At 35.2% G+C, this 25,335-nt stretch overlaps 1 protein-coding gene across 1 annotated transcript; it reads right to left on the bottom strand.

The window, feature by feature from the left end:
- Positions 1–17,605: 17,605 nt before the first annotated feature.
- Positions 17,606–21,264, bottom strand: LOC123320398. Its single transcript, XM_044907713.1, has 6 exons — positions 21,232–21,264; positions 18,770–21,064; positions 18,524–18,705; positions 18,378–18,464; positions 18,177–18,317; positions 17,606–18,122 (listed from the first exon to the last, which is right to left on the bottom strand). The coding sequence occupies exons 3-6, from the start codon at positions 18,555–18,557 to the stop codon at positions 18,076–18,078; spliced, it is 309 nt and encodes a 102-aa protein (XP_044763648.1). The 5' UTR covers positions 18,558–18,705; positions 18,770–21,064; positions 21,232–21,264; the 3' UTR covers positions 17,606–18,075.
- Positions 21,265–25,335: the final 4,071 nt, after the last annotated feature.

Raw genomic sequence — 25,335 nt, 5'->3', positions numbered from 1 at the left:
CCATTCAGGAGTGGGTCGAACATGTTCTACGAAGAAATGCATCCAATCAAGAAATACCTCACCCAAACAATAAGATTACTTTTGGAACCTTCGTTTATTTCCTTGACTTCTACATTTACAAATTCCAAGTTTAAATTTTTACCATTATAAAGGCAGTTTAATTTAGTTTTTCCAATGACAGGAATATTATTATTTCCGAGGCCTTTCATATATTTAATCCATTAATCTCAGAAATATCGTGATGTAAATTCAAACTATCTAATGTTCGTTTAGACATAATATCCAGATCTGCTCCTGTATCTAAGAGAAAATCTATAGTTTTATGATTAATTTCAAATTTAACATACCAATGTTTTTGGTTTGATGAATTATTGTTAGTTAATCCTATAAAGTAGGTTTGATCACTTGGAGCACATTCAGCTGATGCTGAAATCGAATTAACTGACTTTTATTTGCAAATTTTTGACTTTTAGAATGACAAAATTTTTCATAATGATTGAAAATATTGCATGACCTACATTTCACTCCTTTTGCTGGACACTTAAAGCGAGGATTTCTGCAGATTGCCAAATTCACATTCAAGGCTAAGGTTGGTAAGATTTGTTATGAAGTTGTCAATGTTTTCGTTGGTGCCTTGTCATCTTGTGAAGAATTTGAAACGGTTTATTGTTAGATTTCTTTTAGGTACGAAATATTTAGTGAATTGTTTGATGACTTCTTCATGTGTTACAGAATTGACATCCATATTGAAAGAATTGAAGATTTCCAATTCTTGTGGACCTATATTGTGAAGTAGAATGGCAACTCTTCTTTTTTCGCTTTCTTGATCAAGACCAGTCGATACCATGTAAATTTGATATCGTTGTAACCATGTCTCCCATATTTTCTTCATATTTTTTTCATTTTCTATACTTAATTGTACTAGATTTGACGACATGCTTGTTGAAGATTTTGAGGTTACCTCCTTCGATTTTGAGTCATCGGACTTCATTTCGAGAATCCTCGAACGAAACTAGCAATTTAGTTGATTTATCGACACTCTGAAGATTTTTCAACCGAATCTTCACAATATTATTCGGTTTTTACACCTGACACCATGTATCTTTAATAATAAGACGACTTTTGGCGGGGGGGTTAACTCCCTTGAAACGATTTTATTCGGGCAGAAGTAGTGCCATCTATCGAGTTTTTTCCTTTTAATTATCGACGAATTGATATCTCAGAGTAGATTTCTTCACGAATATTTATTTAATACCACCAACTTTGCTTGAGAAAGAAGAAAAGAATAAAAACAACAACAATTAGATGGAAGTCAAAACTTTTGACGAAAAAATGTAAAAAATGATTTGAAGAAACCGCATGTGGCGGGATATTTAGCCAGAAAAACGATGAAAGATATTATGATGAATGTTCGGATTGCTTCGAAGTAATTAAGGCATAGGTATAGCTACAAACCCACTACATAATTCTTTAAATGAAGCCAAACCCAAAATTGGTGAGACCCTCCTGAACATTTAATACTATTTTTCATCGCTCAACTCTGAATATCCTCGCCAAAATAACTCTTTTTAATAACCCAATTCAAAATTAAGGAAGAACTCAGGGGGCAAGTAGATGTTGAGGAGTTTCAAGCCCAATATGAGGAGGTATTATCTTCTTTTATTCCTATAGATTAATTTTTCCAATCAGATGTTACCAAATATACAAATTGAAATTTTTTTGGCGAGTTTCAAATCTGCTGCGCATCATTACTCATTTATGTCGGAAATTAGATTATTTTCGGCATAAATTTGTGATGATACGCGACCGAAATTTCAATCTTGAGGTATTAAAATTTAAACAAAATGCGTTGGCAGTTCAGTAGGCATATGTAATTCTGGTAGCAACGCTGCCAAAATCATGCCAGCGAAAAAGGAAAAAACTCAATAGATGTCGCTCTATAAGGAAACAAATTCAGACAGAGAGTTGAGCATCTATAGGTTATCTATGACTTTTGGAACCTTCGTTTATTTCATTGATTTCTACAATGTCCTTTCCTTTCCATACATGTCATAGACCTAGATGACAAGTTTATAGATCTTCACATGTCGATGACTATGTTCCGTAACACTTTTTGGCAAGTCTACAAAAATTGGAATCCCCAAAATCTTCATAACCTAGGATCTTATCTTCCCCATATCTTCTTTGATGACTATTTCATCATAATGAAAGGGCACATGATGCAAGCTCCATGCCTTCTGCGTAGATTTTCAACAATTTGATGGAAAATATTATTCCAAAGTTTTAAGTATAAAGGTGTGTGGCACCGTGACAAGGATTTCGTATTCGAGAATCCATCTTTGAGTTCCATTGCGCCCGTGTTTTTTTTTTATTTATTCTTCTTCATACAAAATTTCAAATTCCCCAGAACACTAACGTAGCTCCATCTAGGACTGGACTCGAACCAAGTACAAAAAAAAAAAAAATTGATTTTTACAATTTTAACAGAACAGGCAGGCATTAGGGTCCTTGAAAAATTTCTACTGTAAGTTGCAAATTTCAATATGTGTCTGTCCTCTCTCTTACCTATTCTATGGTGCAATGCACACTTTTGTTTCTTGAAACAATGTTCCAGAAATATGTTTCGTGAAACCGGTTGTATAAGAACATGCCGATAGAAGCAACGGTGTTCTATCAGTTTTATGAACACGCCATAATTATTTCTTAACACTAAACTAACTAATTGAAATGCAATGCAGTGAAACGGAAGCTGTAGAAAATCGTTATGCGAAGTTTCGTGAAAATCTTGGAACATAAATACAAGGAATGGAAAATAAACATTTGTTGTTGACCAAAGACAGCAGCGAGTTAGCTGCTTGTTGTCGCCAATTACAATTGAGATAGTTCACTCGAAAATATAGGAAGTATATGAATTTATCCATGCCACTTCAACAGTGTCGTACTAGACCAAGAAGTATAGAATGTGTGTACAACAACAAATACATTCATACCTCTGCAAAGGCCATTCCTTTTATTTATGATTCAAGGTAGAAGTAGATTTCAAATCTCCCACTTTCATGGAACACAGTCTGCACTGCCCTGTGCAATTTTTTTTATCGATTGCAAGCAATTTTTGTTTCACGTTTCGTGAAATCCGTTTCATTAAACGCAGTGTGCAAAATCTCTTTGCAAATTTTGTTGCACGTTCTATGAAATTGGTTTCATGAAACAGGTTTCCCCAGTGTACACTGCGCCTGAGGTATCTGCACAATATCTAACCCGAACAAGAAGCGAGAGGTATATTGTCCTCACAACGTGCATGCATACAAAAAAAATTCGTCAAGTAGGCTATGGAATTTGGAAGTTTGATATTCTATGTTTGAACGTAACTCTCTACTTGAATAATTGCACGCTTCCAAAATGAAAACAAGTAAACATTGTTGATATTGATCTATATAGCGTAATTTTGTATATGAGGCACTTTTTCAGAAAAAGTTAGTAGCAGTTTCAAAACTGATTTTTTCCAATGTGCAAAAAGCATTGTTTTATTAGTGAGATAATAAGAATCCAAAAAATCGGAGGCGATTGAAAAAATTCGTGGTAAAAATTTTTAATCCAAGTTCATCGAAAATATGTCCAACAATTCGTATCTTAAGTGGTGTTTCAAGGAAGAATTGTTCCGATTCTAGACTGCTCCCACATTATCATATTTTGAAAGATGACAAATTCACATAGATAGAACCAGGCTTTATCAGAAAAAAAGATTCAGTTAATCCCTGAATTGGTTGAGAAACCACCGGCAGAAAGCCATCCTACGAGGGTAATCAACTTCTTCGAATTTTCTGATAACAGGTCTATGTGGAAACAAATTGATGTCTCCTTTCGAAAAACTGTGAAATTTAACACCGAAAATCAATGGAGATATGATAGATTCGTGAACCTCCTGTCATCACATTTTCAATATTGCTGATTAATTCTGGTTCTTTCGACCACATCCTTGTTTTTCTTCGAATACGTCCTCATGGAGGACGATAAGTCATCACGAAACAGTTCTCCGAAAAGATTGATGAAATCTTCAGCAATATTGAAATACTCGATCATAAAATCACTAAAACATTTTTATCAACAGAATATTTTCACTCGTCTTCTACTTGCCCCTCATTTCTCAAGTAGGATACGATAATAAATGTTTTTCGCACGTCAGTAAAAATCATGTTTAGAATTTGTTCATAATTTTAATATCACAGCAATCCAAAACACTAACTTGAAAATTAATTAGAATATGGACTCCGTACAGATGAGGAACTGACGATACATCGCGAAAATTTTTAGACAAAGAATTGTGGAAAATTGTGTGGATTGGCCAGCCTGTAGGCTGTGGACTCATAGTGTGAGCTTTCATCGAATAGTGTATGGGGACCATTAGACACACAATATCAACCTTCAAAATTCCATAGCTCACATGAGGACCTTACAAGTGTAATTAATTTGCTGGAGATAGATTTCTGGGACCTTAATACCATCAGCACTTGCAAAAACTGAAAATAATGTTTCAAAAATGAATTGTTGCGACTTAATTGAAAACTTAGTCAGTTCAAAACGAAATTCCTTTGTTGTGTTCCAGAGTAAGATTGAGTTTTACTGGAAGGATTAAGTAATTTCAGTACCTACTAGTTCTTAGAATTAGAAATCCATAAGTCGGTTAGATATAATTTTCGTGGCTTCCATCAGCCTGAATTATAGTTTTTTCTCCATACAAGCAAGAAGTTATATTCATTTCCATTTATAGGAGGAGTCAAATATATGCTGTCGATCAAAGGAGTATTTTCTGGTCTATTAACAAGAGTCCAGGCGTTAATATTTTCATCCGTTATTTCTTCTGAAATAGCTTGTTCCTTTAAATGAAAATCATCCCTCCACTTTGCTCCTTCAAAACTTCGTGGTACATCATTTACAAAGGATTCATCACTCATTGCTAAATGATCAACGTCAATATTGAGATCTTGATATCTTGATGACATTTTCTTTCTTCTGTTACTTCTTCTTGGATCTTGTGTTTCTACGTCATCATTTTCATTTTCTAGTTGGTTCTCTGGCTCACCTTCCTTCCATGTGTGTTATACTATAATTTTGTTCTGTCTTGTTTAATACTCGGAAAATATAACAATTTGTTATTAACAAACTGGCCTTTCATTACCATCGGATTCTACATGCGATAAAGAAGCTCCTATATCATAAAATGATGCATCATAAGATAACCTCAAAGGTTTATCCAAACAATAATGTGTTAAAACTTTATCAGATACTAATCCTTTGTTAAACCATCAGCTGAAATGTTGGATCCATTGTTATATGTTCTTAGTTAAGATATTTCAATCTAGTTATATGAACAATTGTCAATTAATAAAAGGTTTGACAGAGACTAAAAGTTACACCTTTCCTTTCGTCCATATAACGGGCCCTTAACCAAACAGTTCATTCCTGCTTTGATAGATTTTATAGAAATACGAGTATGATGACCTAAATAAGTTATACTGTCTCTGTTTATGTAAGGCGGAAATAGACATTTTTTTGTGGTGGGTGCACTCCTCAGGGAGGTGTTCGGTAGGTCCGGAAAATTTTCAAAATTATTTGTTTTCAGAGCAATTTTAAGGTGTTCTGAAATTTATTGTAGTTGTAGTCAAGGAGATTCCTTCAGTAATTTCAAGGAAAAACGCAAAACGATTCGTTCTAGAGATAAAGGGTGTAATAAAAAAGTTTGAATTTTTTCTCATAGAACCGATTAATTTGAAAAAATGCAGAAAGAATCTTTTTCGTTATACTAAATTGGATCTTTTGTAGTTTTGTCGTATCTGATACCGATTCCGAGTAAGAAATTTTAAACGATTTTCTCAAAATCTTGAAAGAAATCCAAATTATCATAAAAAAATTCCCCCGAATTCGATAGCAGATAGGACAAAACTGCAGGGGACCATAAAGAAGTACAACCACAAAGCTTTTTTCTACATCTTTTCAAATCAACAATGGCTCACCAAAAAAAGTCTCTTCATTTGTTCCTCGAATTAAAGAACACCCTGTATATAAAATAGAATCTTCAAATCAACCAGCTCGAATGTAAGCATAAGTAAAAAACAAGTCATCATTTTAATACAAACCAGTAAGAATGGAAAATATATGAAAGTCATAAAATATGGTTAGAACAAAAATCGAACGTGTATAAACAAATAATTTATATGGGTAGTCAAGGAAGGATACCTTGAAAAATTAGATTTTACTACGATGAGTAAAAAAATTAAAAAAAGTTGAGTTGAGTAGCTTATAGACATAGCTTTGGTCCTAAGCACACACATAATCTCAGAGAGATTGAGTTCCCGTTTGCCTTCTGCAAAAACTTCCACAATTTTCGGGGCAGTCGCAGCTTCCTTGGTGTTGGCACTCTCGATGTTTAATATGGCCAAATTCGTAAATCTATCCTGCCTCATGGAGTTCCTCAGCCAGTTTTTAATCCGCCGCATAGAGTCTAACGGCCGTTTTCAATAATCCTGTCTATCCACTGTTTCAGTTACTGAAGTTAAAAAATTCAGGTGATTTCGTTTTTATGATCTATCTGTAGATATATAATGAATAATATATGCGTATAATTTTTATTGTCATACATTGGAAAATGAAAATCGAATTAAAATTTGTTTCCAATTAAGATGCAACAAATGTACTATGTATGTAATATTCTTCCACTATGTGCCTCGTAGTTTACTGAAATTGAAAGAATTTTTTTAATGACTGAGATGATAGGTTTCAACAACTAAGAGAAATGGAGTGGCATTTTGAGAGTCACAGTAAAGTGCATTTTCTCTTTTTGTGGAAAGATTTTCAAATGTGATCATTAGAAATATTGTGTAGAAGGTAAAAAAAATAAACGTTATACATGAATATTATTTTTATTTGATATATACATACAATTCTAATATATACCTAAATTTATTAATTGAGGTGAATATTTTTCCATATAAAATTTTTTTAACAAGTCGATATTTTCACCCCAAGCATCACATTTTTCTATAACTATTACCTCCATTTCATGGGGTCCAAACCATTAAATAGCATAGCTTTCTCTTGGTTACATGTAATTGGCCTTGTATTTGGTGCCAATATAAATGATTGCGATTGACCTTAGTCATACCGTTCTCATTTTTATAAATAATATAATCTTGCCTACTTGTTAGAATTTCCTCCAGATCTCCTTCCCTAAAACTATAGGGGCATTTTATTTCGATGAGTGCATCGTCCCCTATCAGTCCATCTGGACTAGCCCCTAAATAGCCACATTCATCCAGCCACAATCCAGTGGATACGACATCCATTTCTATTCCAAGCCGAAACATGTCTAACGCCTCTTTCTCATTCTGTCGTCACCACTGGATTGCCTTTGCATGATCGGAATCATAGCCCCCAAGAATGGTCTTAAAAAGTGAAGGCGGGTATTTATCTCTAGCACATGCTGAAATAACGGCGCCAAATTGGCTAGCAGTCAGCCTGTGCTTCCTGACAACTAGCCAGTTTTCATTGCGATGCTGACCCTTCGTAGCTTCAGCTATCCTCACTATAGCATCTGGGCTTATTCTCGCCTTCCCTTCAAAAAACTCAGTCCCATCTGTACTTTCCAAATATTCTTTGGAAAATACAATTTCCTCAATTGAAGGAATGAGGCTCAGACACTCTTCTGTTGGTTTCGGTGTCAACAACCAGCTGAAACCAACAGGCTCTTCCAATTTGCTGAGAAAACGATTTATTTCAGCTTCTGTTGCCAATCTTTTGACAGCACAGTATTCTCTTGTCCTTGGGTAGAGGTCCTCAATGGTTTGTATCTTCTCCTCCGTATTTATTTTTGGAACATTCCATGTGCGTGTGTGTGTGTTCCATCTGTACTTTCCAAATATTCATATTGGTTTCAACAACCAGATGAAGCCAACAGGCTCTTCTAATTTGCTGAGAAAACGATTTATTTCAGCTTCTGTTGCCAATCTTTTGACAGCACAGTATTCTCTTGTCCTTGGGTAGAGGTCCTCAATGGTTTGTATCTTCTCCTCCGTATTTATTTTTGGAACATTCCATGTGCGTGTGTGTGTGTTCCATCTGTACTTTCCAAATATTCATATTGGTTTCAACAACCAGATGAAGCCAACAGGCTCTTCTAATTTGCTGAGAAAACGATTTATTTCAGCTTCTGTTGCCAATCTTTTGACAGCACAGTATTCTCTTGTCCTTGGGTAGAGGTCCTCAATGGTTTGTATCTTCTCCTCCGTATTTATTTTTGGAATATTCCATGTGCGTGTGTGTGTGTGTTCCATCTGTACTTTCCAAATATTCTTTGGAAAATACAATTTCCTCAATTGAAGGAATGAGGCTCAGACACTCTTCTGTTGGTTTCGGTGTCAACAACCAGCTGAAACCAACAGGCTCTTCCAATTTGCTGAGAAAACGATTTATTTCAGCTTCTGTTGCCAATCTTTTGACAGCACAGTATTCTCTTGTCCTTGGGTAGAGGTCCTCAATGGTTTGTATCTTCTCCTCCGTATTTATTTTTGGAACATTCCATGTGCGTGTGTGTGTGTTCCATCTGTACTTTCCAAATATTCATATTGGTTTCAACAACCAGATGAAGCCAACAGGCTCTTCTAATTTGCTGAGAAAACGATTTATTTCAGCTTCTGTTGCCAATCTTTTGACAGCACAGTATTCTCTTGTCCTTGGGTAGAGGTCCTCAATGGTTTGTATCTTCTCCTCCGTATTTATTTTTGGAACATTCCATGTGCGTGTGTGTGTGTTCCATCTGTACTTTCCAAATATTCATATTGGTTTCAACAACCAGATGAAGCCAACAGGCTCTTCTAATTTGCTGAGAAAACGATTTATTTCAGCTTCTGTTGCCAATCTTTTGACAGCACAGTATTCTCTTGTCCTTGGGTAGAGGTCCTCAATGGTTTGTATCTTCTCCTCCGTATTTATTTTTGGAACATTCCATGTGCGTGTGTGTGTGTTCCATCTGTACTTTCCAAATATTCATATTGGTTTCAACAACCAGATGAAGCCAACAGGCTCTTCTAATTTGCTGAGAAAGCGATTTATTTCAGCTTCTGTTGCCAATCTTTTGACAGCACAGTATTCTCTTGTCCTTGGGTAGAGGTCCTCAATGGTTTGTATCTTCTCCTCCGTATTTATTTTTGGAATATTCCATGTGCGTGTGTGTGTGTGTTCCATCTGTACTTTCCAAATATTCTTTGGAAAATACAATTTCCTCAATTGAAGGAATGAGGCTCAGACACTCTTCTGTTGGTTTCGGTGTCAACAACCAGCTGAAACCAACAGGCTCTTCCAATTTGCTGAGAAAAAGATTTATTTCAGCTTCTGTTGCCAATCTTTTGACAGCACAGTATTCTCTTGTCCTTGGGTAGAGGTCCTCAATGGTTTGTATCTTCTCCTCCGTATTTATTTTTGGAATATTCCATGTGCGTGTGTGTGTGTGTTCCATCTGTACTTTCCAAATATTCTTTGGAAAATACAATTTCCTCAATTGAAGGAATGAGGCTCAGACATTCTTCTGTTGGTTTCGGTTTCAACAACCAGATGAAGCCAACAGGCTCTTACAATTTGCTGAGAAAACGATTTATTTGCTTCTGTTGCCAATCTTTTGACAGCACAGTATTCTCTTGTCCTTGGGTAGAGGTCCTCAATGGTTTGTATCTTCTCCTCCGTATTTATTTTTGGAACATTCCATGTGCGTGTGTGTGTGTTCTATCTGTACTTTCCGAATATTCTTTGGAAAATACAATTTCCTCAATTGAAGGAATGAGGCTCAGACACTCTTCTGTTGGTTTCGGTTTCAACAACCAGATGAAGCCAACAGGCTCTTCTAATTTGCTTAGAAAACGATTTATTTCAGCTTCTGTTGCCAATCTTTTGACAGCACAGTATTCTCTTGTCCTTGGGTAGAGGTCCTCAATGGTTTGTATCTTCTCCTCCGTATTTATTTTTGGAACATTCCATGTGCGTGTGTGTGTGTGTTCCATCTGTACTTTCCAAATATTTTTTGGAAAATACAATTTCCTCAATTGAAGGAATGAGGCTCAGACACTCTTCTGTTGGTTTCGGTTTCAACAACCAGCTGAAGCCAACAGGCTCTTCTAATTTGCTGAGAAAAAGATTTATTTCAGCTTCTGTTGCCAATCTTTTGACAGCACAGTATTCTCTTGTCCTTGGGTAGAGGTCCTCAATGGTTTGTATCTTCTCCTCCGTATTTATTTTTGGAACATTCCATGTGCACGCCTTATCCGTCACACTTATAGTGTGATGCCCAAAAATACACACAGCTGCCACGTGATGGCATATTACCTGACCTCTAGGGCAGGAACACGATGCAGCAACAATGCTTTCATCCACAACAGAAGTATTCGCCTCTAGAAATACAAATTAAATGAGGTTTGTTTGGAACCTGGAACCACAGAAATGGAGATGTGACGTCACTACTAATGCGCCGTATTATACACATCTTGTAACGTTGCGAAAAATGTCTGTAATTCGAGACAACTGGTAACAGCATTATTAACCACCAAGTTTAAATTATGAGTGGCGCAACGTACATACTCCGCATTAGACTGCATATCTTTAATCTCTTTCTGTTCACCATTATACATACCGCTCATCAAACTAGCCCCATCATAACCTTGACCCACGCATTTTTTCAAATCAATGTTTTTCTCAAGAAAAAATGAGGTCACCTGTTTCACTAAGTCTGCCTTGCCGTGTTTGAACACTGCATAAAAGCACAGAAATACTTCTCTTAGGGTAGACCGGGGTCGAAAGTAACAAGTTGAGTTCTAATTGGAGTTACTAGAAGACTAAAGCAATAAATGAAAAACTTTTTCTGGAAAAATATCGTATATATATTTGGCTTGATAAAAATGTAACATTTTTTCCTGATTATATTATAGAACTGAAAATATTAATGAAAAACTAAATGTGTTCAAAGTGTTACAACCGCCTCCAGACCCGCAACGATTGTAACACTAGGTGGGGTCGATTGTAACACAGTGTACAGCGTGGTAATATGTTAGCTTGAATATGTCCGAATCATCACAATGGTGGCAAATATACATGACATCTTGATTTGTGCATTCTTCAAGTGACCATTTCTTACAATCCATGCATTGAACCCATTTTTCGCCCGGTTTGCTTATATGAAAAGGCTCTACGCAGACTAGACAAAAATGATCATCGTCATCGTCGCTGTCCGATTCCTGCATTTTCTTTTTCCTTATTGATCTATTTACTTTTCGCTGTTTCGTTGCATTCTTTTTTGGTTGTATGTATGAATTCACAAAACAATCCTACAATCATTCTTGTTCTTTAACATCCCTCTTACCCAGGACGTTCTGTGTCTATCCTTGTTCGTGAATGCTGTGCGGTAATCATCAAGATTCCACCTTCCAACATCACCTTGGGTAGAGATGTTATTACGTGTTTGATGCCATGCATTCGGAACCTCAGTGTAGTTGTTAAAGTCATAGCAAGCGTAGGGTCGTAGGTTTTGGATTTGGTCCTTCCTCACTCTGAAGTTGGTTATGAGTGCGCCCATCGCTACTCTGACATCAATTAACTGATTAGACATAATCTGGATAGTCGATTCGGAATACTGTTCATTACGTTCAAACTGAACCGGCTCTTCCTGGGATCTTGCCGTCCATGCAGCTTGTGCGATGGATCCGTTTCTTGACTCATGTACCGAAGTACCGAGTTTGATGGTTGCCTCAGCCTTCTTTACTCTATCTGAGATTACCTCAAACAGATTCCGATTCATTGGGAACTGTCGGTTGTTGGCATGGATACTTGCCTGGTTATAATGCGGCAAAAGATCTTAAAAGTTAATAAATAATAACATGGATTAGGACTGAATTATCAGATTTTTCGTAGTCAGGAATAAAAATCTTGATCTTAATCTATAGCACACGTAAACAAATTCATTAATAATTGTCAGGTCTATACGTCACAAACATAGAACCTAAATTTAAACTAGCATAAGTCAAAGCCTGGAACATAGATGTGTCTACGCTCCAAGAGTCAAAGTCATGGAATCCAAATTCAAGGTGGTTAACTAGGCAACGAGCAAAACACCGGCAGGTAGAAAATATGAAGTTTTCATATTGATTTGTTTGAAATGTTCTCTTCTTACTATAATCTATACTTCATTCAAATTTATTTTAGCAGTCGGTTGGCCATGAAATAATTTTCTCAAGTTTTTGTAACTAGAACGAAGTTAGGTTGGCACTCATGAAATGTCGTTAATGTCATAACGCCGTTGCCACAACTAATATCAATTTTTATTACGAAAATTTGAAAGTGATTGAAAAAACAGACAGGGTTTCAGGAAGTGCTATTTAGAATTCAGGTCTGCTCATTCAAATAGTTATACCCTGATATTCTAAAATCCACAATACGTCAGACGGTAGCGAACATATTCAATGTAAGAGAATTTATATAATGTTTCATCTGAATCTAAAAGACTTATATTTCAGCTGAATATTTCAGATCAGAAAGATTGTGAATGAAGAGACAAAGAATTTCCTTCTATTGGGAGACGCAAAAAAGTGGTGGCATTTGAGAATTTTATGTTTGAGTGAATTAATGCGAAAAGTTTACTACAGGATTTTCGATAAATGTCATCGGAGAATAAGTTCCCTAAAATGGATTTTTCTATTTTTCATTTGACTTGTCCTATACAATGTAAATGTCTTAAGGTACTAATAAATACCTAATTATTATTATTACATCAATGTATTAAGATGAATAGCCACAAATACGCGCAAGTTGCCCTGTTACTTGTTTATTCATGTGAAATTTTTCTTCAACGGTTAAGTTGCATCTTAACTTGAAACTTCCTTCAATTCCTTTTACTTATATTGATGCAAGATGATTTTTGTTGAAGAATTTAACATGCTTGTAATTATCTGTTAGTTCCTTCGGGTGATACCCATTCCCAACCACTGGATCATATGCATTTCATCTTCAAGTTAATATTTTTGAAATCTACAAATGATGTAAGCCAAAGAAGATAACGAACATTAACTCTCCTCAAGCTAGTGCATATTATGATATTATACTGATTTCTTGTATTTTCCATGCAAATAACTGGATTTGGTATGCCTTCAAACATTTTGTATAAACTTCAATTATGTTCGTCACATATTTTCCGAAGAGATTCGACATTGTGATAAAATACGTAATAACAGAAGCTTTTACGTAGAACGGGCAACATAGCGTCGATTTAAAACCCAAAAATGTTTTGACAAGCTTCAGAACCCCACATTTTCGTACTATACAGAGTGAAATGTGTCAAATTTCCATGGCCAACCGACTGCTAAAATAAAGTTGAATGAAGTATAGTTGTCATCCTGGAAATAGCACAGTCGTAAAATTTACTAAGATTATTAGTGTCTTCTCTATAATTGACCGAATTCTTTTTCCTTATGAACACCATTTCACTTATGAGTCTTTTTGAATTTTCTGTTCCCTATCTAAAATTTTTACGTTGTTAAAATTGAACTTATGTCCTTCCTTTTTCATATGTTGGGTCAACGCTGTTTTGTTTCCACTGTTATTATGTACTTGTGCTGCATCCCCTACATATTGTCTTATTCTCTCACTTAAATATTGTTTAGTCTGTCCCACATACACTTTTCACAATTTGAGCAGTCTTGAGAAAGGAACCATTGGTTCCGAAACGTCGACGAAGTTATAAAAGCTTTTGATATGTCCAACTCCCTACGATACCACTTTCATTCGAATTAAATGTTCGGGGATACTCTAATAGAATAAGGATTCTATAACTACTTGGAGTGGAATGAAAAAAGTGAAATGGGACTTGTTGATAATGAAACCATGCAGAGCCTGCAGAGATTAAAATTTTTTATTATTCTTGCTACCATAATTTCATCAAATCCATAACATATAGAAACAACATAAAATAGGGACGAAAATCAAAACAGAAAAAATATTGAATCTTCAAATATAATTATACATTATAAAAACTCAATTAATAGATATCACGATATTACTTATTGCAATGGAAAATATCCAATTGCATATCTACTCAAAACTGAAGTAAATATCGCAAATGAGCACAAAAAGGACGAGAAATGTAGCTCTTTGCATATTTTGAATAATAAAGTTATATAAACGAAAAGAGAGTGAAATTCAACAAATATATACATAGTACAATAAGTAAAAAATTTTTGATTGTACTTTGTGGCAGACACAAAAAATGTTAAACACATATAAAACCTTACAATAATCTGTAATAATAAGATTATTATTATTGCATCAGATATTTTCAAATCGAATAAAAAAACCTTAAGTTACAAACAAAAAACAAACAAAAAATAGTGGCTCGTCAGGTCCGGTACCTACCCACAAATAATAATAAAAAACGCCACAGTATATAAAAATACATGTAAAAACATTTTAATATTTTATAATTGTAGTTCAAAAACAAAAGTTCTTGAACTTTTTTGGCATTCAGGCGGGTTCTTCGATCTGTCAAAATATTGCCCGCCTTCGAAAATAGATTATCACATGGAACCGATGTTGCAACTGCGCAGAATTTTCGTCGCGCAAGATCACTCAAATTTGGGTATAAGAATTGATTTTCACTCCACCACACCAACGGATCTTTTTTTCTATCAAGGACGACTTCATCTTCCTTATATCTTTGGAATTCAATGATCGCTCTAGAACTCACTGTTTTGTTTGAGCATTTATTGCCTTCATCACTGACAATTCGGTCTTTCGATGACCAAATCGATAGTTTTGTTTTTTTCGGGGGATTCATCACTATTTGGAATGGTCGATTTTTTTTCATCTTTTTCAGAAATGATCTCCCCTAATAGTCCGGGAGGTGGCGTCACTTTTGAACTAGTGATCGATCTTCACACGAATTTTTTAGGATGAGTAGTTCTTCACTTGTACATATGAGGTCCGCGCGTCAGTCAGTTCAATAGCGGTGGGCGTGGGCGTGGGAGGCGGTGAAACTCGCCGGAAAAATCTCAGAAAAAAGTGATTGATCTGCACGTGAAACTTTGTAATAAGGTAAATTATTCATGATTATGAGTGAAAATTGGCGTCAGTCACTTTCCCGATGGTGGAAACATCGTCAGTCAGGCGGTTGAAGATGGTCGGAAAAATCTGAAAATTGACAAGTGACCGATCCTCACTTGAAATATGATTATTTTAATCAAGTTGAACGTAAAAATGGACGTCAGTCACGTTTATAGTGGTGGATTCTGCGTCACTCAGGCTTCCAAAGTCAAGGGCAGTGACCAGCTTCCTTTGGCGCGCTGCACCTTTCGCAGTTATAATAATAATAATAATAACGCATATTCCACCGGCATCGTGCCGGCTGACGATTATTTATCGAGTGTACATAACAATTACTTGTTCATATAGGGTGTTTCATCATATAAATAAATAAATAAAATTATAAAATCCTTTTGGACCCTTAAGAAATGTATAGGACAAGTCTATTATGACAAATACAAGAGAAAAAAAATAACAAATTCAACAAATGAAGTCCTTAAGGAACTCCTCCATACTGTAGTAACACCTGTTAAAAGGAACTCAACTTCTCTCTTGAAAGATTTTGCACTCATTGATTTCAAGCGACTTGGCAAATGGTTATATAATTTGATGCCCATATAACTCGGTGAGGACTCATATTTAACTGTATGATGCCTGGGGAAGACTGTGGAAGCAGTGTGTCATGTTTCGTACCCATGAAAATCAGAGCATTTCCTGTATTTTCCGATGTTCAGGTGGATATAAACAAGACAATTAAGGATGAATTTACAAGGGAAGGGAAGAATACCGAACTGAAAATCGGACGACATGAATCACGTTGCCGAAGTTTGAATATAAGCCTTATAACGCTTTTCTGAGAAATGAAAACTCGAAATTGTTGAAACGTTTCCTGATTGTAGGAAACTACAAGGAAATTGTTCGAAAATTGTGTTCATTCAGAAAATGAAATTCAATTTGGAAACAAAAAAAATCACGGACATCGAAGGTTTTCCGCCATTTTGAAATTTTTTTTCGCAGTTCTTCATCTTTAATGAATTGAGCACTCAAAAATACTCCGATGTGACCAGAAACCGTTACGTTGAGGTTTATAGATAACTGAGCCCACTCAATAGAATATTGCTCAAATACGACGTTGAACACCTTATTTCTCGCTTATGCGTCGAAAACGGGGTATATGTCATAAGGAAAAGTGATTCTCCCGGTGTCATTTAACCACTATATATGTTTGTCCAGTTTATGATGATACACCCTGTATAAACAAGTAATTGTTATGTACACTCGTACAGCCAGCACGATGCCGGTGGAATATGCGTAAGTCGAACTGCATAAGGTGCAGCGCGCCAAAGGAAGCTGGTCACTGCCCTTGAATTTGGAAGCCTGACTGACGCAGAATCCACCACTATAAACGTACTGACGGCTATTTTTATGTTTAATTTGATTAAAATAATCATTTTTCAAAATTTCAAGTGAAGATCGGTCACTTGTCAATTTTCAGATTTTTCCGACCATCTTCAACCGCCTGACTGACGATGTTTCCACCATCGGGAAAGTGACTGACGCCCATTTTCACTCATAATCATGAATAATTTACCTTATTACAAAGTTTTACGTGCAGATCGATCCCTTTTTTTTGAGATTTTTCCGGCGAGTTTCAACGCCTCCCACGCCCACGCCCACCACGGTCGCGCTGACTGACTTTCGATTTCGAGTACAGTAATAGTGCAACTCTCTAATAAATCACATTTGAGTTGCAGATAAATCACTAATAAAAAAGTGACACCACCTCCCGGACTATAAGGCCGAAATTACAAAAGTTTTAATACGCGGATCAAGTAACGTGCAAAAAGCTAACGTATTACTATACTCCACGTTGCTGAGACGTTCTTTCAATCCCCGTTCCAAACTTTTCACCGTTCCAAACATTTGACCTCTGATTCTACATCGATTTTCATTAATTCTTGGCAAATGTCCAAGAGACAATCAGTTATTACTATAACTGATGAAGCTGTCAGGTATTGCTGACCGCTCACAGCTCGTGTAGCCTCTTCGAAGGGCTCTAGCACTTGTTTCAAGTCCTTCATAATTTTCCACCACATGATTACTGAGACTTTTATGTAGAATGTACAAGATAGCGCTGAACTAGAACCAGAAATCTTCTGAAAAGCGTCAAAACCCCACATTTTTCTACTAAACAGAGTAGAATGTGTCAAATTTCTATGGCCAACCGAGTGATAAAATAAATGTGAATGCAGTATAGACATTTAAAATGACTCGATGAATATCAAAAATAAAGTTTCAACTTTGATTTATCGTCATCTTATTAATTTTAATATTATGTTATATATTTTATGTAAAATTTGTGGGAAAAAGAGATATATTTAAGAATAATATATTTATAAAGTCATCAATATCATAGGACAATCTATATGTACAATCAATTCAAATATATTATTTACACATTCACAATTCCAATATAACGAGAAAATCTTCGTTTGTTCTAAAAAAAAATTATTCATAAAACCATCAATATCACAGAATAATTAATGTATAATTCAAATGCATTATTTACATATTTACCATCCAAATATCACGAAAAAATCTTCGTTTGTCAGTATATTTTTATGTGTATTGAATAGTTTAAGTGTATGTCCTTTGAACCTTCTCGATCAATTACCATTAGTTTTTCGGTGCTTTTTCTTTCCCTTTCTTCTGCGATTTGGAGCATTATTTGCGCACACAGCAAGGGGAGAAGTAGTATATATAAAATCATGATGCCTGAATCTGACTTGCCTCGTTCGTTTCCCACATAATTCAGCCAATTCATTATGTGCTATTTCTTTTTGTTTATTCTCTTGCACAGCCCCTTCTAAAATATTTTTCATATAAAATGCCTTCTCCAATTTCTCTTCGAGAAGGCCTGAAGATTTTTTCTTCTTGCTTGGTGGGCATGACAAATTCTGCAGACTCTCATTATTTTCTATAATCCTCAGAATCTTCCTGTCTTGAAGTATGAGATTCTGAAAAATCCAACAATTACAACAACTACACAATAGTTACGAAAGACAACATACCTTCTAGAATAGATTGAGAAACTGTTCTTTCTGTAGCTCTCAAAATATCTTTCTTTTTTTTTCTCACATAACACCTCGTTGGAACCAGCACCTTCAAATCTTCATCACAATCCAATGAAGTTGATGCTGTACTTGATGACTCTGTGAATAATTTAGTCCATAAATGAAGAAGGTAGATAATAGAATATATAAACTACATACCCTCCTTCTTGGATGATGTTTCACCACATGTTTCACCAAATGTTTCGTGGAAGAATATGTCTTTCTCATTTGGATCAGCACAATATTCTATCAAGAACAAGACAAGCGTTAATATTAAGTTGAATCACTAGGGACTGATGTATTACCTGGTAAATTGTGGGTTGGCAATGAAAATCTCATTAGTTTTTTACCTGGCCCCAAACAATCCTTATGGAAATGGTCCTCACACACCACATATAATTGAGGTTGGCTTGACTGTTTTAATTCATTCTTACCGATTCTCTCTACCCATATTCTTTGTATAATTTTAGTTCTCGGTACATGAAAGCTATCAAAAATTAAACATTAATAATAACAAGTAATGAAATGCACGCTAGAACTAGAAAACATACCTTCTATTATAGCAAAAGTGAAAATATCTGTTGATACATATCAAATTTCCTGTTGATACTGGACCAGCAGTTTTTAACTACAAAAAATGGGTTAGTACAAATTCTATAATCTTCGAGTTGAATATCAGAAATGGTACTTACACAAATAATTCCTTTACTACACTATACCTAATTTAAAACTATGTATTATTAAATAAAACAAAATTATTATAAATTAGTGTAAACTGAAAATATTAATACCAATTTTGAACTAGTTATTGAATAACTAGTGAAAACCTATGTGATGAAATTAGATTATTACAAATAAGTAGCTTACAGTCTTTTATTCTCATTGCTGTTAAAGCATTTGGGAACACAACAAAATTTCGGCATTGTGGGAATATAAATCGGAGAATAACTCGGCAAAATTCAAATTATCAGAGCGTACACAACATGCGTAGAAGCAAAGAGGAACTTTGGTAGAAGGCAATGAAAAGGAAGAGTGAAATTTTGGTATCAGGATATGCATTTTAAACACAGACGAAATGGTGTTTGTTTGTTTACTTTTTTCCTCAGTATTGACACTATGACATGACATTACATTTCACGCGCATGCGCGTCATTTCTGCTGTTTACGATACGTTCCGCTAGACGGCAGCCTTGTCAGCAGATTTTAGCGGTTCACGTTGTTTCTAAGCGAGTTTCACCCCCCTGCTATCGGTATAAAATGAGAAACTTGAAACTTTCTTTTTTCTACCTGCCTGCTTTTTCTGAGTTACCCTTACTTTCTATGATTGTCCGCTTAGTAGAGGAATCACTTGACAGATGCGCTTGCCTATCTTAATGTATTTGGTACCTAGTAGAACTTTACTATTAATTAGTTTCCATACTTATTGTTCCTTTGATTAAGTGCGAAGTTACTGGAGAAAAAATAACTTATTTTCAAATTGGCGAAAAATTTATGGGTTTCTGGTTATGATATATATATTTTTATTTTCGATTGTGATATTTAATATGAGTTTCTGAAATAATAGAATACGATTGTTTTCAAAACGTTAGAAGCTTTTTATTTCCATCAATTGGAAAAATTGTATTGAAATTAGAACAATACCACCTTCTAATGAATCTGTTTTACGAGTACATACTTGTTCTTATATTTCTTTTTGTATGAACTCATTGGATTTCATATTTGTCTGTTGCATGATTATGATTATGGATGAGGTCAGAATATTTGAAACTTTTTGGGATTAATTATTTAATGAATATTGTAGCATCCACTCAAAGATAATTCATAATTATAACAGATATTTATATAAACATAATTCAGGTGAACCATTTTCTTGAATGGATAAATTTAGCATTAATTTTTGAAATATTGCCTACAGGCATTTAGGTTCAAACCAAATGAAATGATAGTCTCTTTTTGAGAGATTTTTGTGGGGAAAAAGGAGACAGTCAATGTTTATAGTATTGTGGAAGAAATTTGTGGCAGATTAACATCAAGAAGGGCAACCGTGGAATGCACGTATTCCTCCAGCTCAATCAACCTCTCGATCATATAATATGTGTTGCTACATCTTGAAACAATTTTTTGGGATTATTGATGCCGGCAATTTTTTGTGCATTCATTAATTTTCCTGTAGCTTTTGAGCTTTTTTAGAAATGAGCCACTATGGATCTTATTTTCTCGTTCAGATCTTTCACCGATATAAGCGCATCTTTCACTACTAAATTTAAAGTGTGTGCATAGCATCCAAAAATTTTTTATATTGGCTGCATCATCGGAAACTGCAAAAATAATTTTTTTTGTCAATCCCCATTAATCAGTGGTGATTTTGAGTTCTTTGGCCAAGTTTTCGCTTGTATGCACCTCGCCAAAAACGGCACATTTCAGCAGAACCGATCGAGATGTCGCCATCTAGAAAATGAATGGGGATTCCCAAAAAGCTCTCATTATTTGTTGATGTCCAACAATCCGTAGTTAGTGAAACGACTCAATATTTTTCACCACTTCTTTGACGCGAAGAAGACATTCTTCGTAAAAACTGGGTATCTCCTTGAAATAATTTGTCGTGAAGGCAGCTCGTACGATGGATTCAGAGCTTTTACGAAATCGCGAAAACCAACGTCTTCAACCATTCTGAATGGTTGGAAATCGCTGTAAAACAGTTCTAGTAGCTGAGCATCAATTTTTTTCTTCGTAGACATCGATACCCTTTCTGGTATGTATGCAGAAATGGATTGCTGAATTTTTCTGGATCCTGATGCCAATTCGCAAGAAGTAGGGGTAGGGGAAGCTGAAGAAGTTGTTTCATCCTGAAAAACAGTTTCTTTCGATCCAGTTATATGGAAAACAATAGGCTTTCAAAATACAAAATTCCATCACACAATCAAAATCATTTTGGAATTCACCAAGGTTCACTTTTTTTGAATTACTAAATATGGTCAACACTCTACATATTATCACAGTAAACAGAACCTACCTTTTGGTTTCTAGTAGTGTTACTAGTGTTTGCTTCACTCTTGACATCTTCTGTCGCATCATTTTCTTCATTTGAGTTCGTATTTGCAAAAGCATCCGTCACATTTTTCACTGAGGGGTATTTGTTCTTCTCAATGTGTCTTTTCAGTTTAGACACCGATGACTTGAATAATAATATATTTCGTGCTAGGGAAAAATACATATTTCTTGCACATGTTAAAAGGAACAATATAAAACAATACAATTTGTACACAATGAAGGTATAATACAAAATACATACACAAAAATACAAAAAAAAACTGTAGTTAAGAATAAACCAATCGAAAGTCGAATTGTGAGAATTCATCGACATCATAAAAAGCTCTCTCCAAAAGAAAAGACTCAATCCTCCTCTTGAACAACTCAACAGGCAGCGTCGTAAAGGAGAGCGGCAACCTATTGTATAACTTCATCGATAAATGAAATGGACCCTTCTGAGATTTGGCCAGACGTCTGGTCTGATTAAATATCTACTGCGAGTGGCATAACCATGCTAATCACCATTCAGTGTCAGGTCACTCCTATTCCTGAGTACGAATAATAATGATTTCAACAGGAAAATGCATGGAAAAGTTAAAATGCCATGCGTGATAAACGCCATTCTACAATCGGCGCGATAACCAAGGGAAGCAACAACGAATGAGAGCACTTGCTTGCAAATATCACACTTAGCCAATTGTTTCGATCTCTCATGAATCGTGAAGAAATTCCAAACCGGACTAGATCTTCTACTCATTTTATCAAAATTGTTTAATGAGTAAAATCCGAAAAACAAAACACAAACAAAACTCAACAACAATGAACAAATTAATAATAATAATAATAATCTTTATTTGATCAAATATCAACAGATGTAGATCACGTCAATACATATGAATACTACCTATAATGAAACAAAATCTCCTTCACTCAAAAAATCCCCAACACTATAATAACATTTTCTAACCAAAAATATTTTTAATCTTTTTTTTGAATTGCAATAGGCATGCATTTAAAATTTTGAGGAAATTTATTCCATGCTGTGATTATAAAATATACAGCATTCCTTTGTATATAAAATTTGTTTTTTCTCTACTGAGATAATTTTTTCCTCTGGTATTGTATTCATGACTTAACATTAATTCTTTAAAATCATTGAAGTTGTTGCTTACATACATTACATATTCATAAATAAACAGACTGCACAATGTCAATAAGTTATTACCAATAAATATATTTCTACAGCTCTCATTGTATTTCATTTTGAAGATAGTTCTCAAGCATCTCTTCTGCATTATGAATATTCTCTCATCCTCAACAGAATTACCCCAGAAAATTATTCCGTACCTGAGTTTGGATTGAACGTAGGCATAATAAGCTGTCAGGGCCGTCTCTTCACTAATTGTATTGGTCAATATCCTCAAAGCATAGCAATATCCTGCAATGCCAGTAGACAGATTTTCAATTTGTGTTTTCCAACTCAAGTCTCCATCGATATATATTCTCAGGAAAGGTACTGCATCCTCTCTCTTGATTGTTTTACCATGATATGTCAAGCTTATGGCATCTTTATTTCTTTCCCTAAGACAAGCAATTTTGTTTTATCGATGTTTATTACCAATTCGTTTTTTTTAAACCACTTTTCAAGATTTTCCAAGTCACATTCAAGCTGATCCTTGCACTCAGTCACAGTCTTACGAGACAAAATTATTATATTATATTAAATTAAAATCGAAAACTTTCAATTCGCGACCACTCTTCCTATTCAAAAACCAAGTCTAGAATGGGTCAACCAGAAATTTTATTTTGAAACTAAACCTTTCTTCTTCCTTCAACATGCAATAAAATCCGATGCAGACCGAACCAGATCTACATCTTGTCGGCTCTTCTTTCTTCGTTTATTGAGAGGGTAGTTTTTGGTTTTCATTGAATAAACAATTCGTTATTCAAGAGTAAGTGTTGGGGAGTAGGAAGCGAGTTGTAAATTCCATAAGAATGGAACATTTCGTCAGACGAACCTTTCGTGCGTCACCATTTCCTGGAGCGATATAGGCTCGGCTAGGCATTCCTAAAGTTAAAAGAACAGGTGAGCAGATGAGCAGATTAAAAGAACAGGTTCACGTAAAAGAACAGAATGTAGTGTTTTAATAAAAGCGTATACTTATGATGAGTATTTATTGTCTTCAAAATATTTTATAAGTAATTAATTAAAAATATTAAGTGGAAAAGAACTTACCTACATTACTACTACTACGACTAACTTACTAGCTCGTCATTTATGACAGACAAAGCTTAAAAAGGCGAACTCGAAACCATAGAGTTTATTATCTTTATCCTTTTTAAAATAGTTAATTATACCAACACAGAACAGTTCGGAACTGTTCATTGAATTTATCTATTCCATAACAACTCTAGAAAAATGAATCGGCATTTCGGAAGTACTGCAGAACGTGAACATGACGCATAATATTTTTCTTCCGATTTTGAACCTTATGTAACAATTTACAAATAACCAAATTGCCTATTAAAGGGATGTAAGAGGTAAATAGAAAAGAAATGTGCAGTTCAATCAGGGTGGCAAGAAGAGCGGGCGGTAACGCCGACAAGAGATGTTTTTTATTACACTCAGTAATACCAGCGGCAAAAATAAACCTGACATGATAAGGCACAAAGGAACTGAGATCGCTGTACGGAAGCAATTTTGATTATTCAAAATTCAATGTAATGTTAATAAATTTCTAGTGAAATAATAATCAATTGAAATAGATACTCATAAAAATTTTTTCATATAATAGTAACAAGGAAAAAAAAATTCAAAAACTTCTATATGAAACGTTTTTCAGACATTTCAAACGAAATTTGCAGGTCAGCCCTCTTGGGGGCCCCCTAAGCTTGTATCAGACGACATGCCGCTTTGGCCTTTAGGCGTATTCGCAAAATAATCATCAAATTTTCGAGGAATTTTTTTTTTCCTGCAAGTTGAGGGCGGTTCTAATGAAGGGTCATGTTTTCTGGCAAAATTCTCACCTCTGTTAGGTATTCAATAATAACGTTAAACGGTTGCACACTTTTATTTAACATTAGACTATTCCAGTAATTTACTATTAGACATTCAGACTCAGAGGCAGTAGAGGCACATTCCCTTCTCGCTTGCTCGCCGTACCATCGACTAACTCTAACCTCCGCTTGTCCCCCGACCACTGAAGACCATCCCCTCGTCCATGTCCATGCCATCTGTCATGCTGTTTTGGGAATGGCTGCGTTCCGGAATACTCTAACATTCGGCCATCCTGACAATAAGTTGTCCTCAACTTATCTAAGGAAAACATATAATTAACACAAAAAACAAAATTGCAATATATTCAATGTAGAACTCAGTGTAGAAGAACAAGTAAAACTATCAACTTGTCCAGCATTCGGGACATAACTTGTTCAGCAAGCCGAACGACTACTAATTTGTCCAGCATTTGGGACACAACTTGTTCAGCAAACGGAACAACAATTAATTTGTCCAGCATTTGGGACACAACAACTTGTTCAGCAAGCGGAACAACAACTAATTTGTCCAGCATGTGGGACATAATTTGTTCAGCAAGCGGAACAACAACTAATTTGTCCAGCATGTGGGACATAACTTGTTCAGCAAGCGGAACAACAACTAATTTGTTGAGCATGTGGGACTTTAAATACCTCTACTGTTTCAGTACTTCGTAAGGTTTCATGTGTTCGCAATTAACCACTGCCTCATAAGGGATTCGACTTCTAGTAGTGAATCTATCTTCCTTGACCTTATACCTATTATTGGACAGAACTTCAACAATCCTATAAGGTCTACACGAAATCGGGCTATCGTTTGTCAGTTGAATTTTTAATGAAATAGATGCCACTTTACCCAAGTTTTTCAAATCCCTGTATAAACACAAACAAAATTCATTTAAAAGTTTATACAGTTCAGATATATAATTCTCATTCATGTTATCATGGTCTACCGTGAAACCAAACACATTATCAATGTGCTTTTGCGAAAATTTGAGCCTATTTCCTTCTTTAAAATAGGTTATGGATTCGTTCTCTGAAAAGTTTCTTC

This window comes from Coccinella septempunctata, chromosome 9 (assembly GCF_907165205.1).
Source record: "Coccinella septempunctata chromosome 9, icCocSept1.1, whole genome shotgun sequence".
Classification (NCBI taxonomy): Eukaryota; Metazoa; Arthropoda; class Insecta; order Coleoptera; family Coccinellidae; genus Coccinella; species Coccinella septempunctata.
Note: the sequence above shows the minus strand (reverse complement) of the source record. Positions and strands in the feature narration are given on the sequence as shown.

What these genes read in the sequence shown, in the direction of transcription:
- LOC123320398 (XM_044907713.1), bottom strand. Translation starts at nt 18,557, where the DNA reads ATGAGATTTTCATTGCCAACCCACAATTTACCAG. An exon ending in AACATCATCCAAGAAGGAGG is followed by an intron (nt 18,318 to 18,377) that starts GTATGTAGTTTA and finishes AATTATTCACAG; the next exon opens with AGTCATCAAGTACAGCATCA. An exon ending in TTCTCAATCTATTCTAGAAG is followed by an intron (nt 18,123 to 18,176) that starts GTATGTTGTCTT and finishes TGGATTTTTCAG; the next exon opens with AATCTCATACTTCAAGACAG.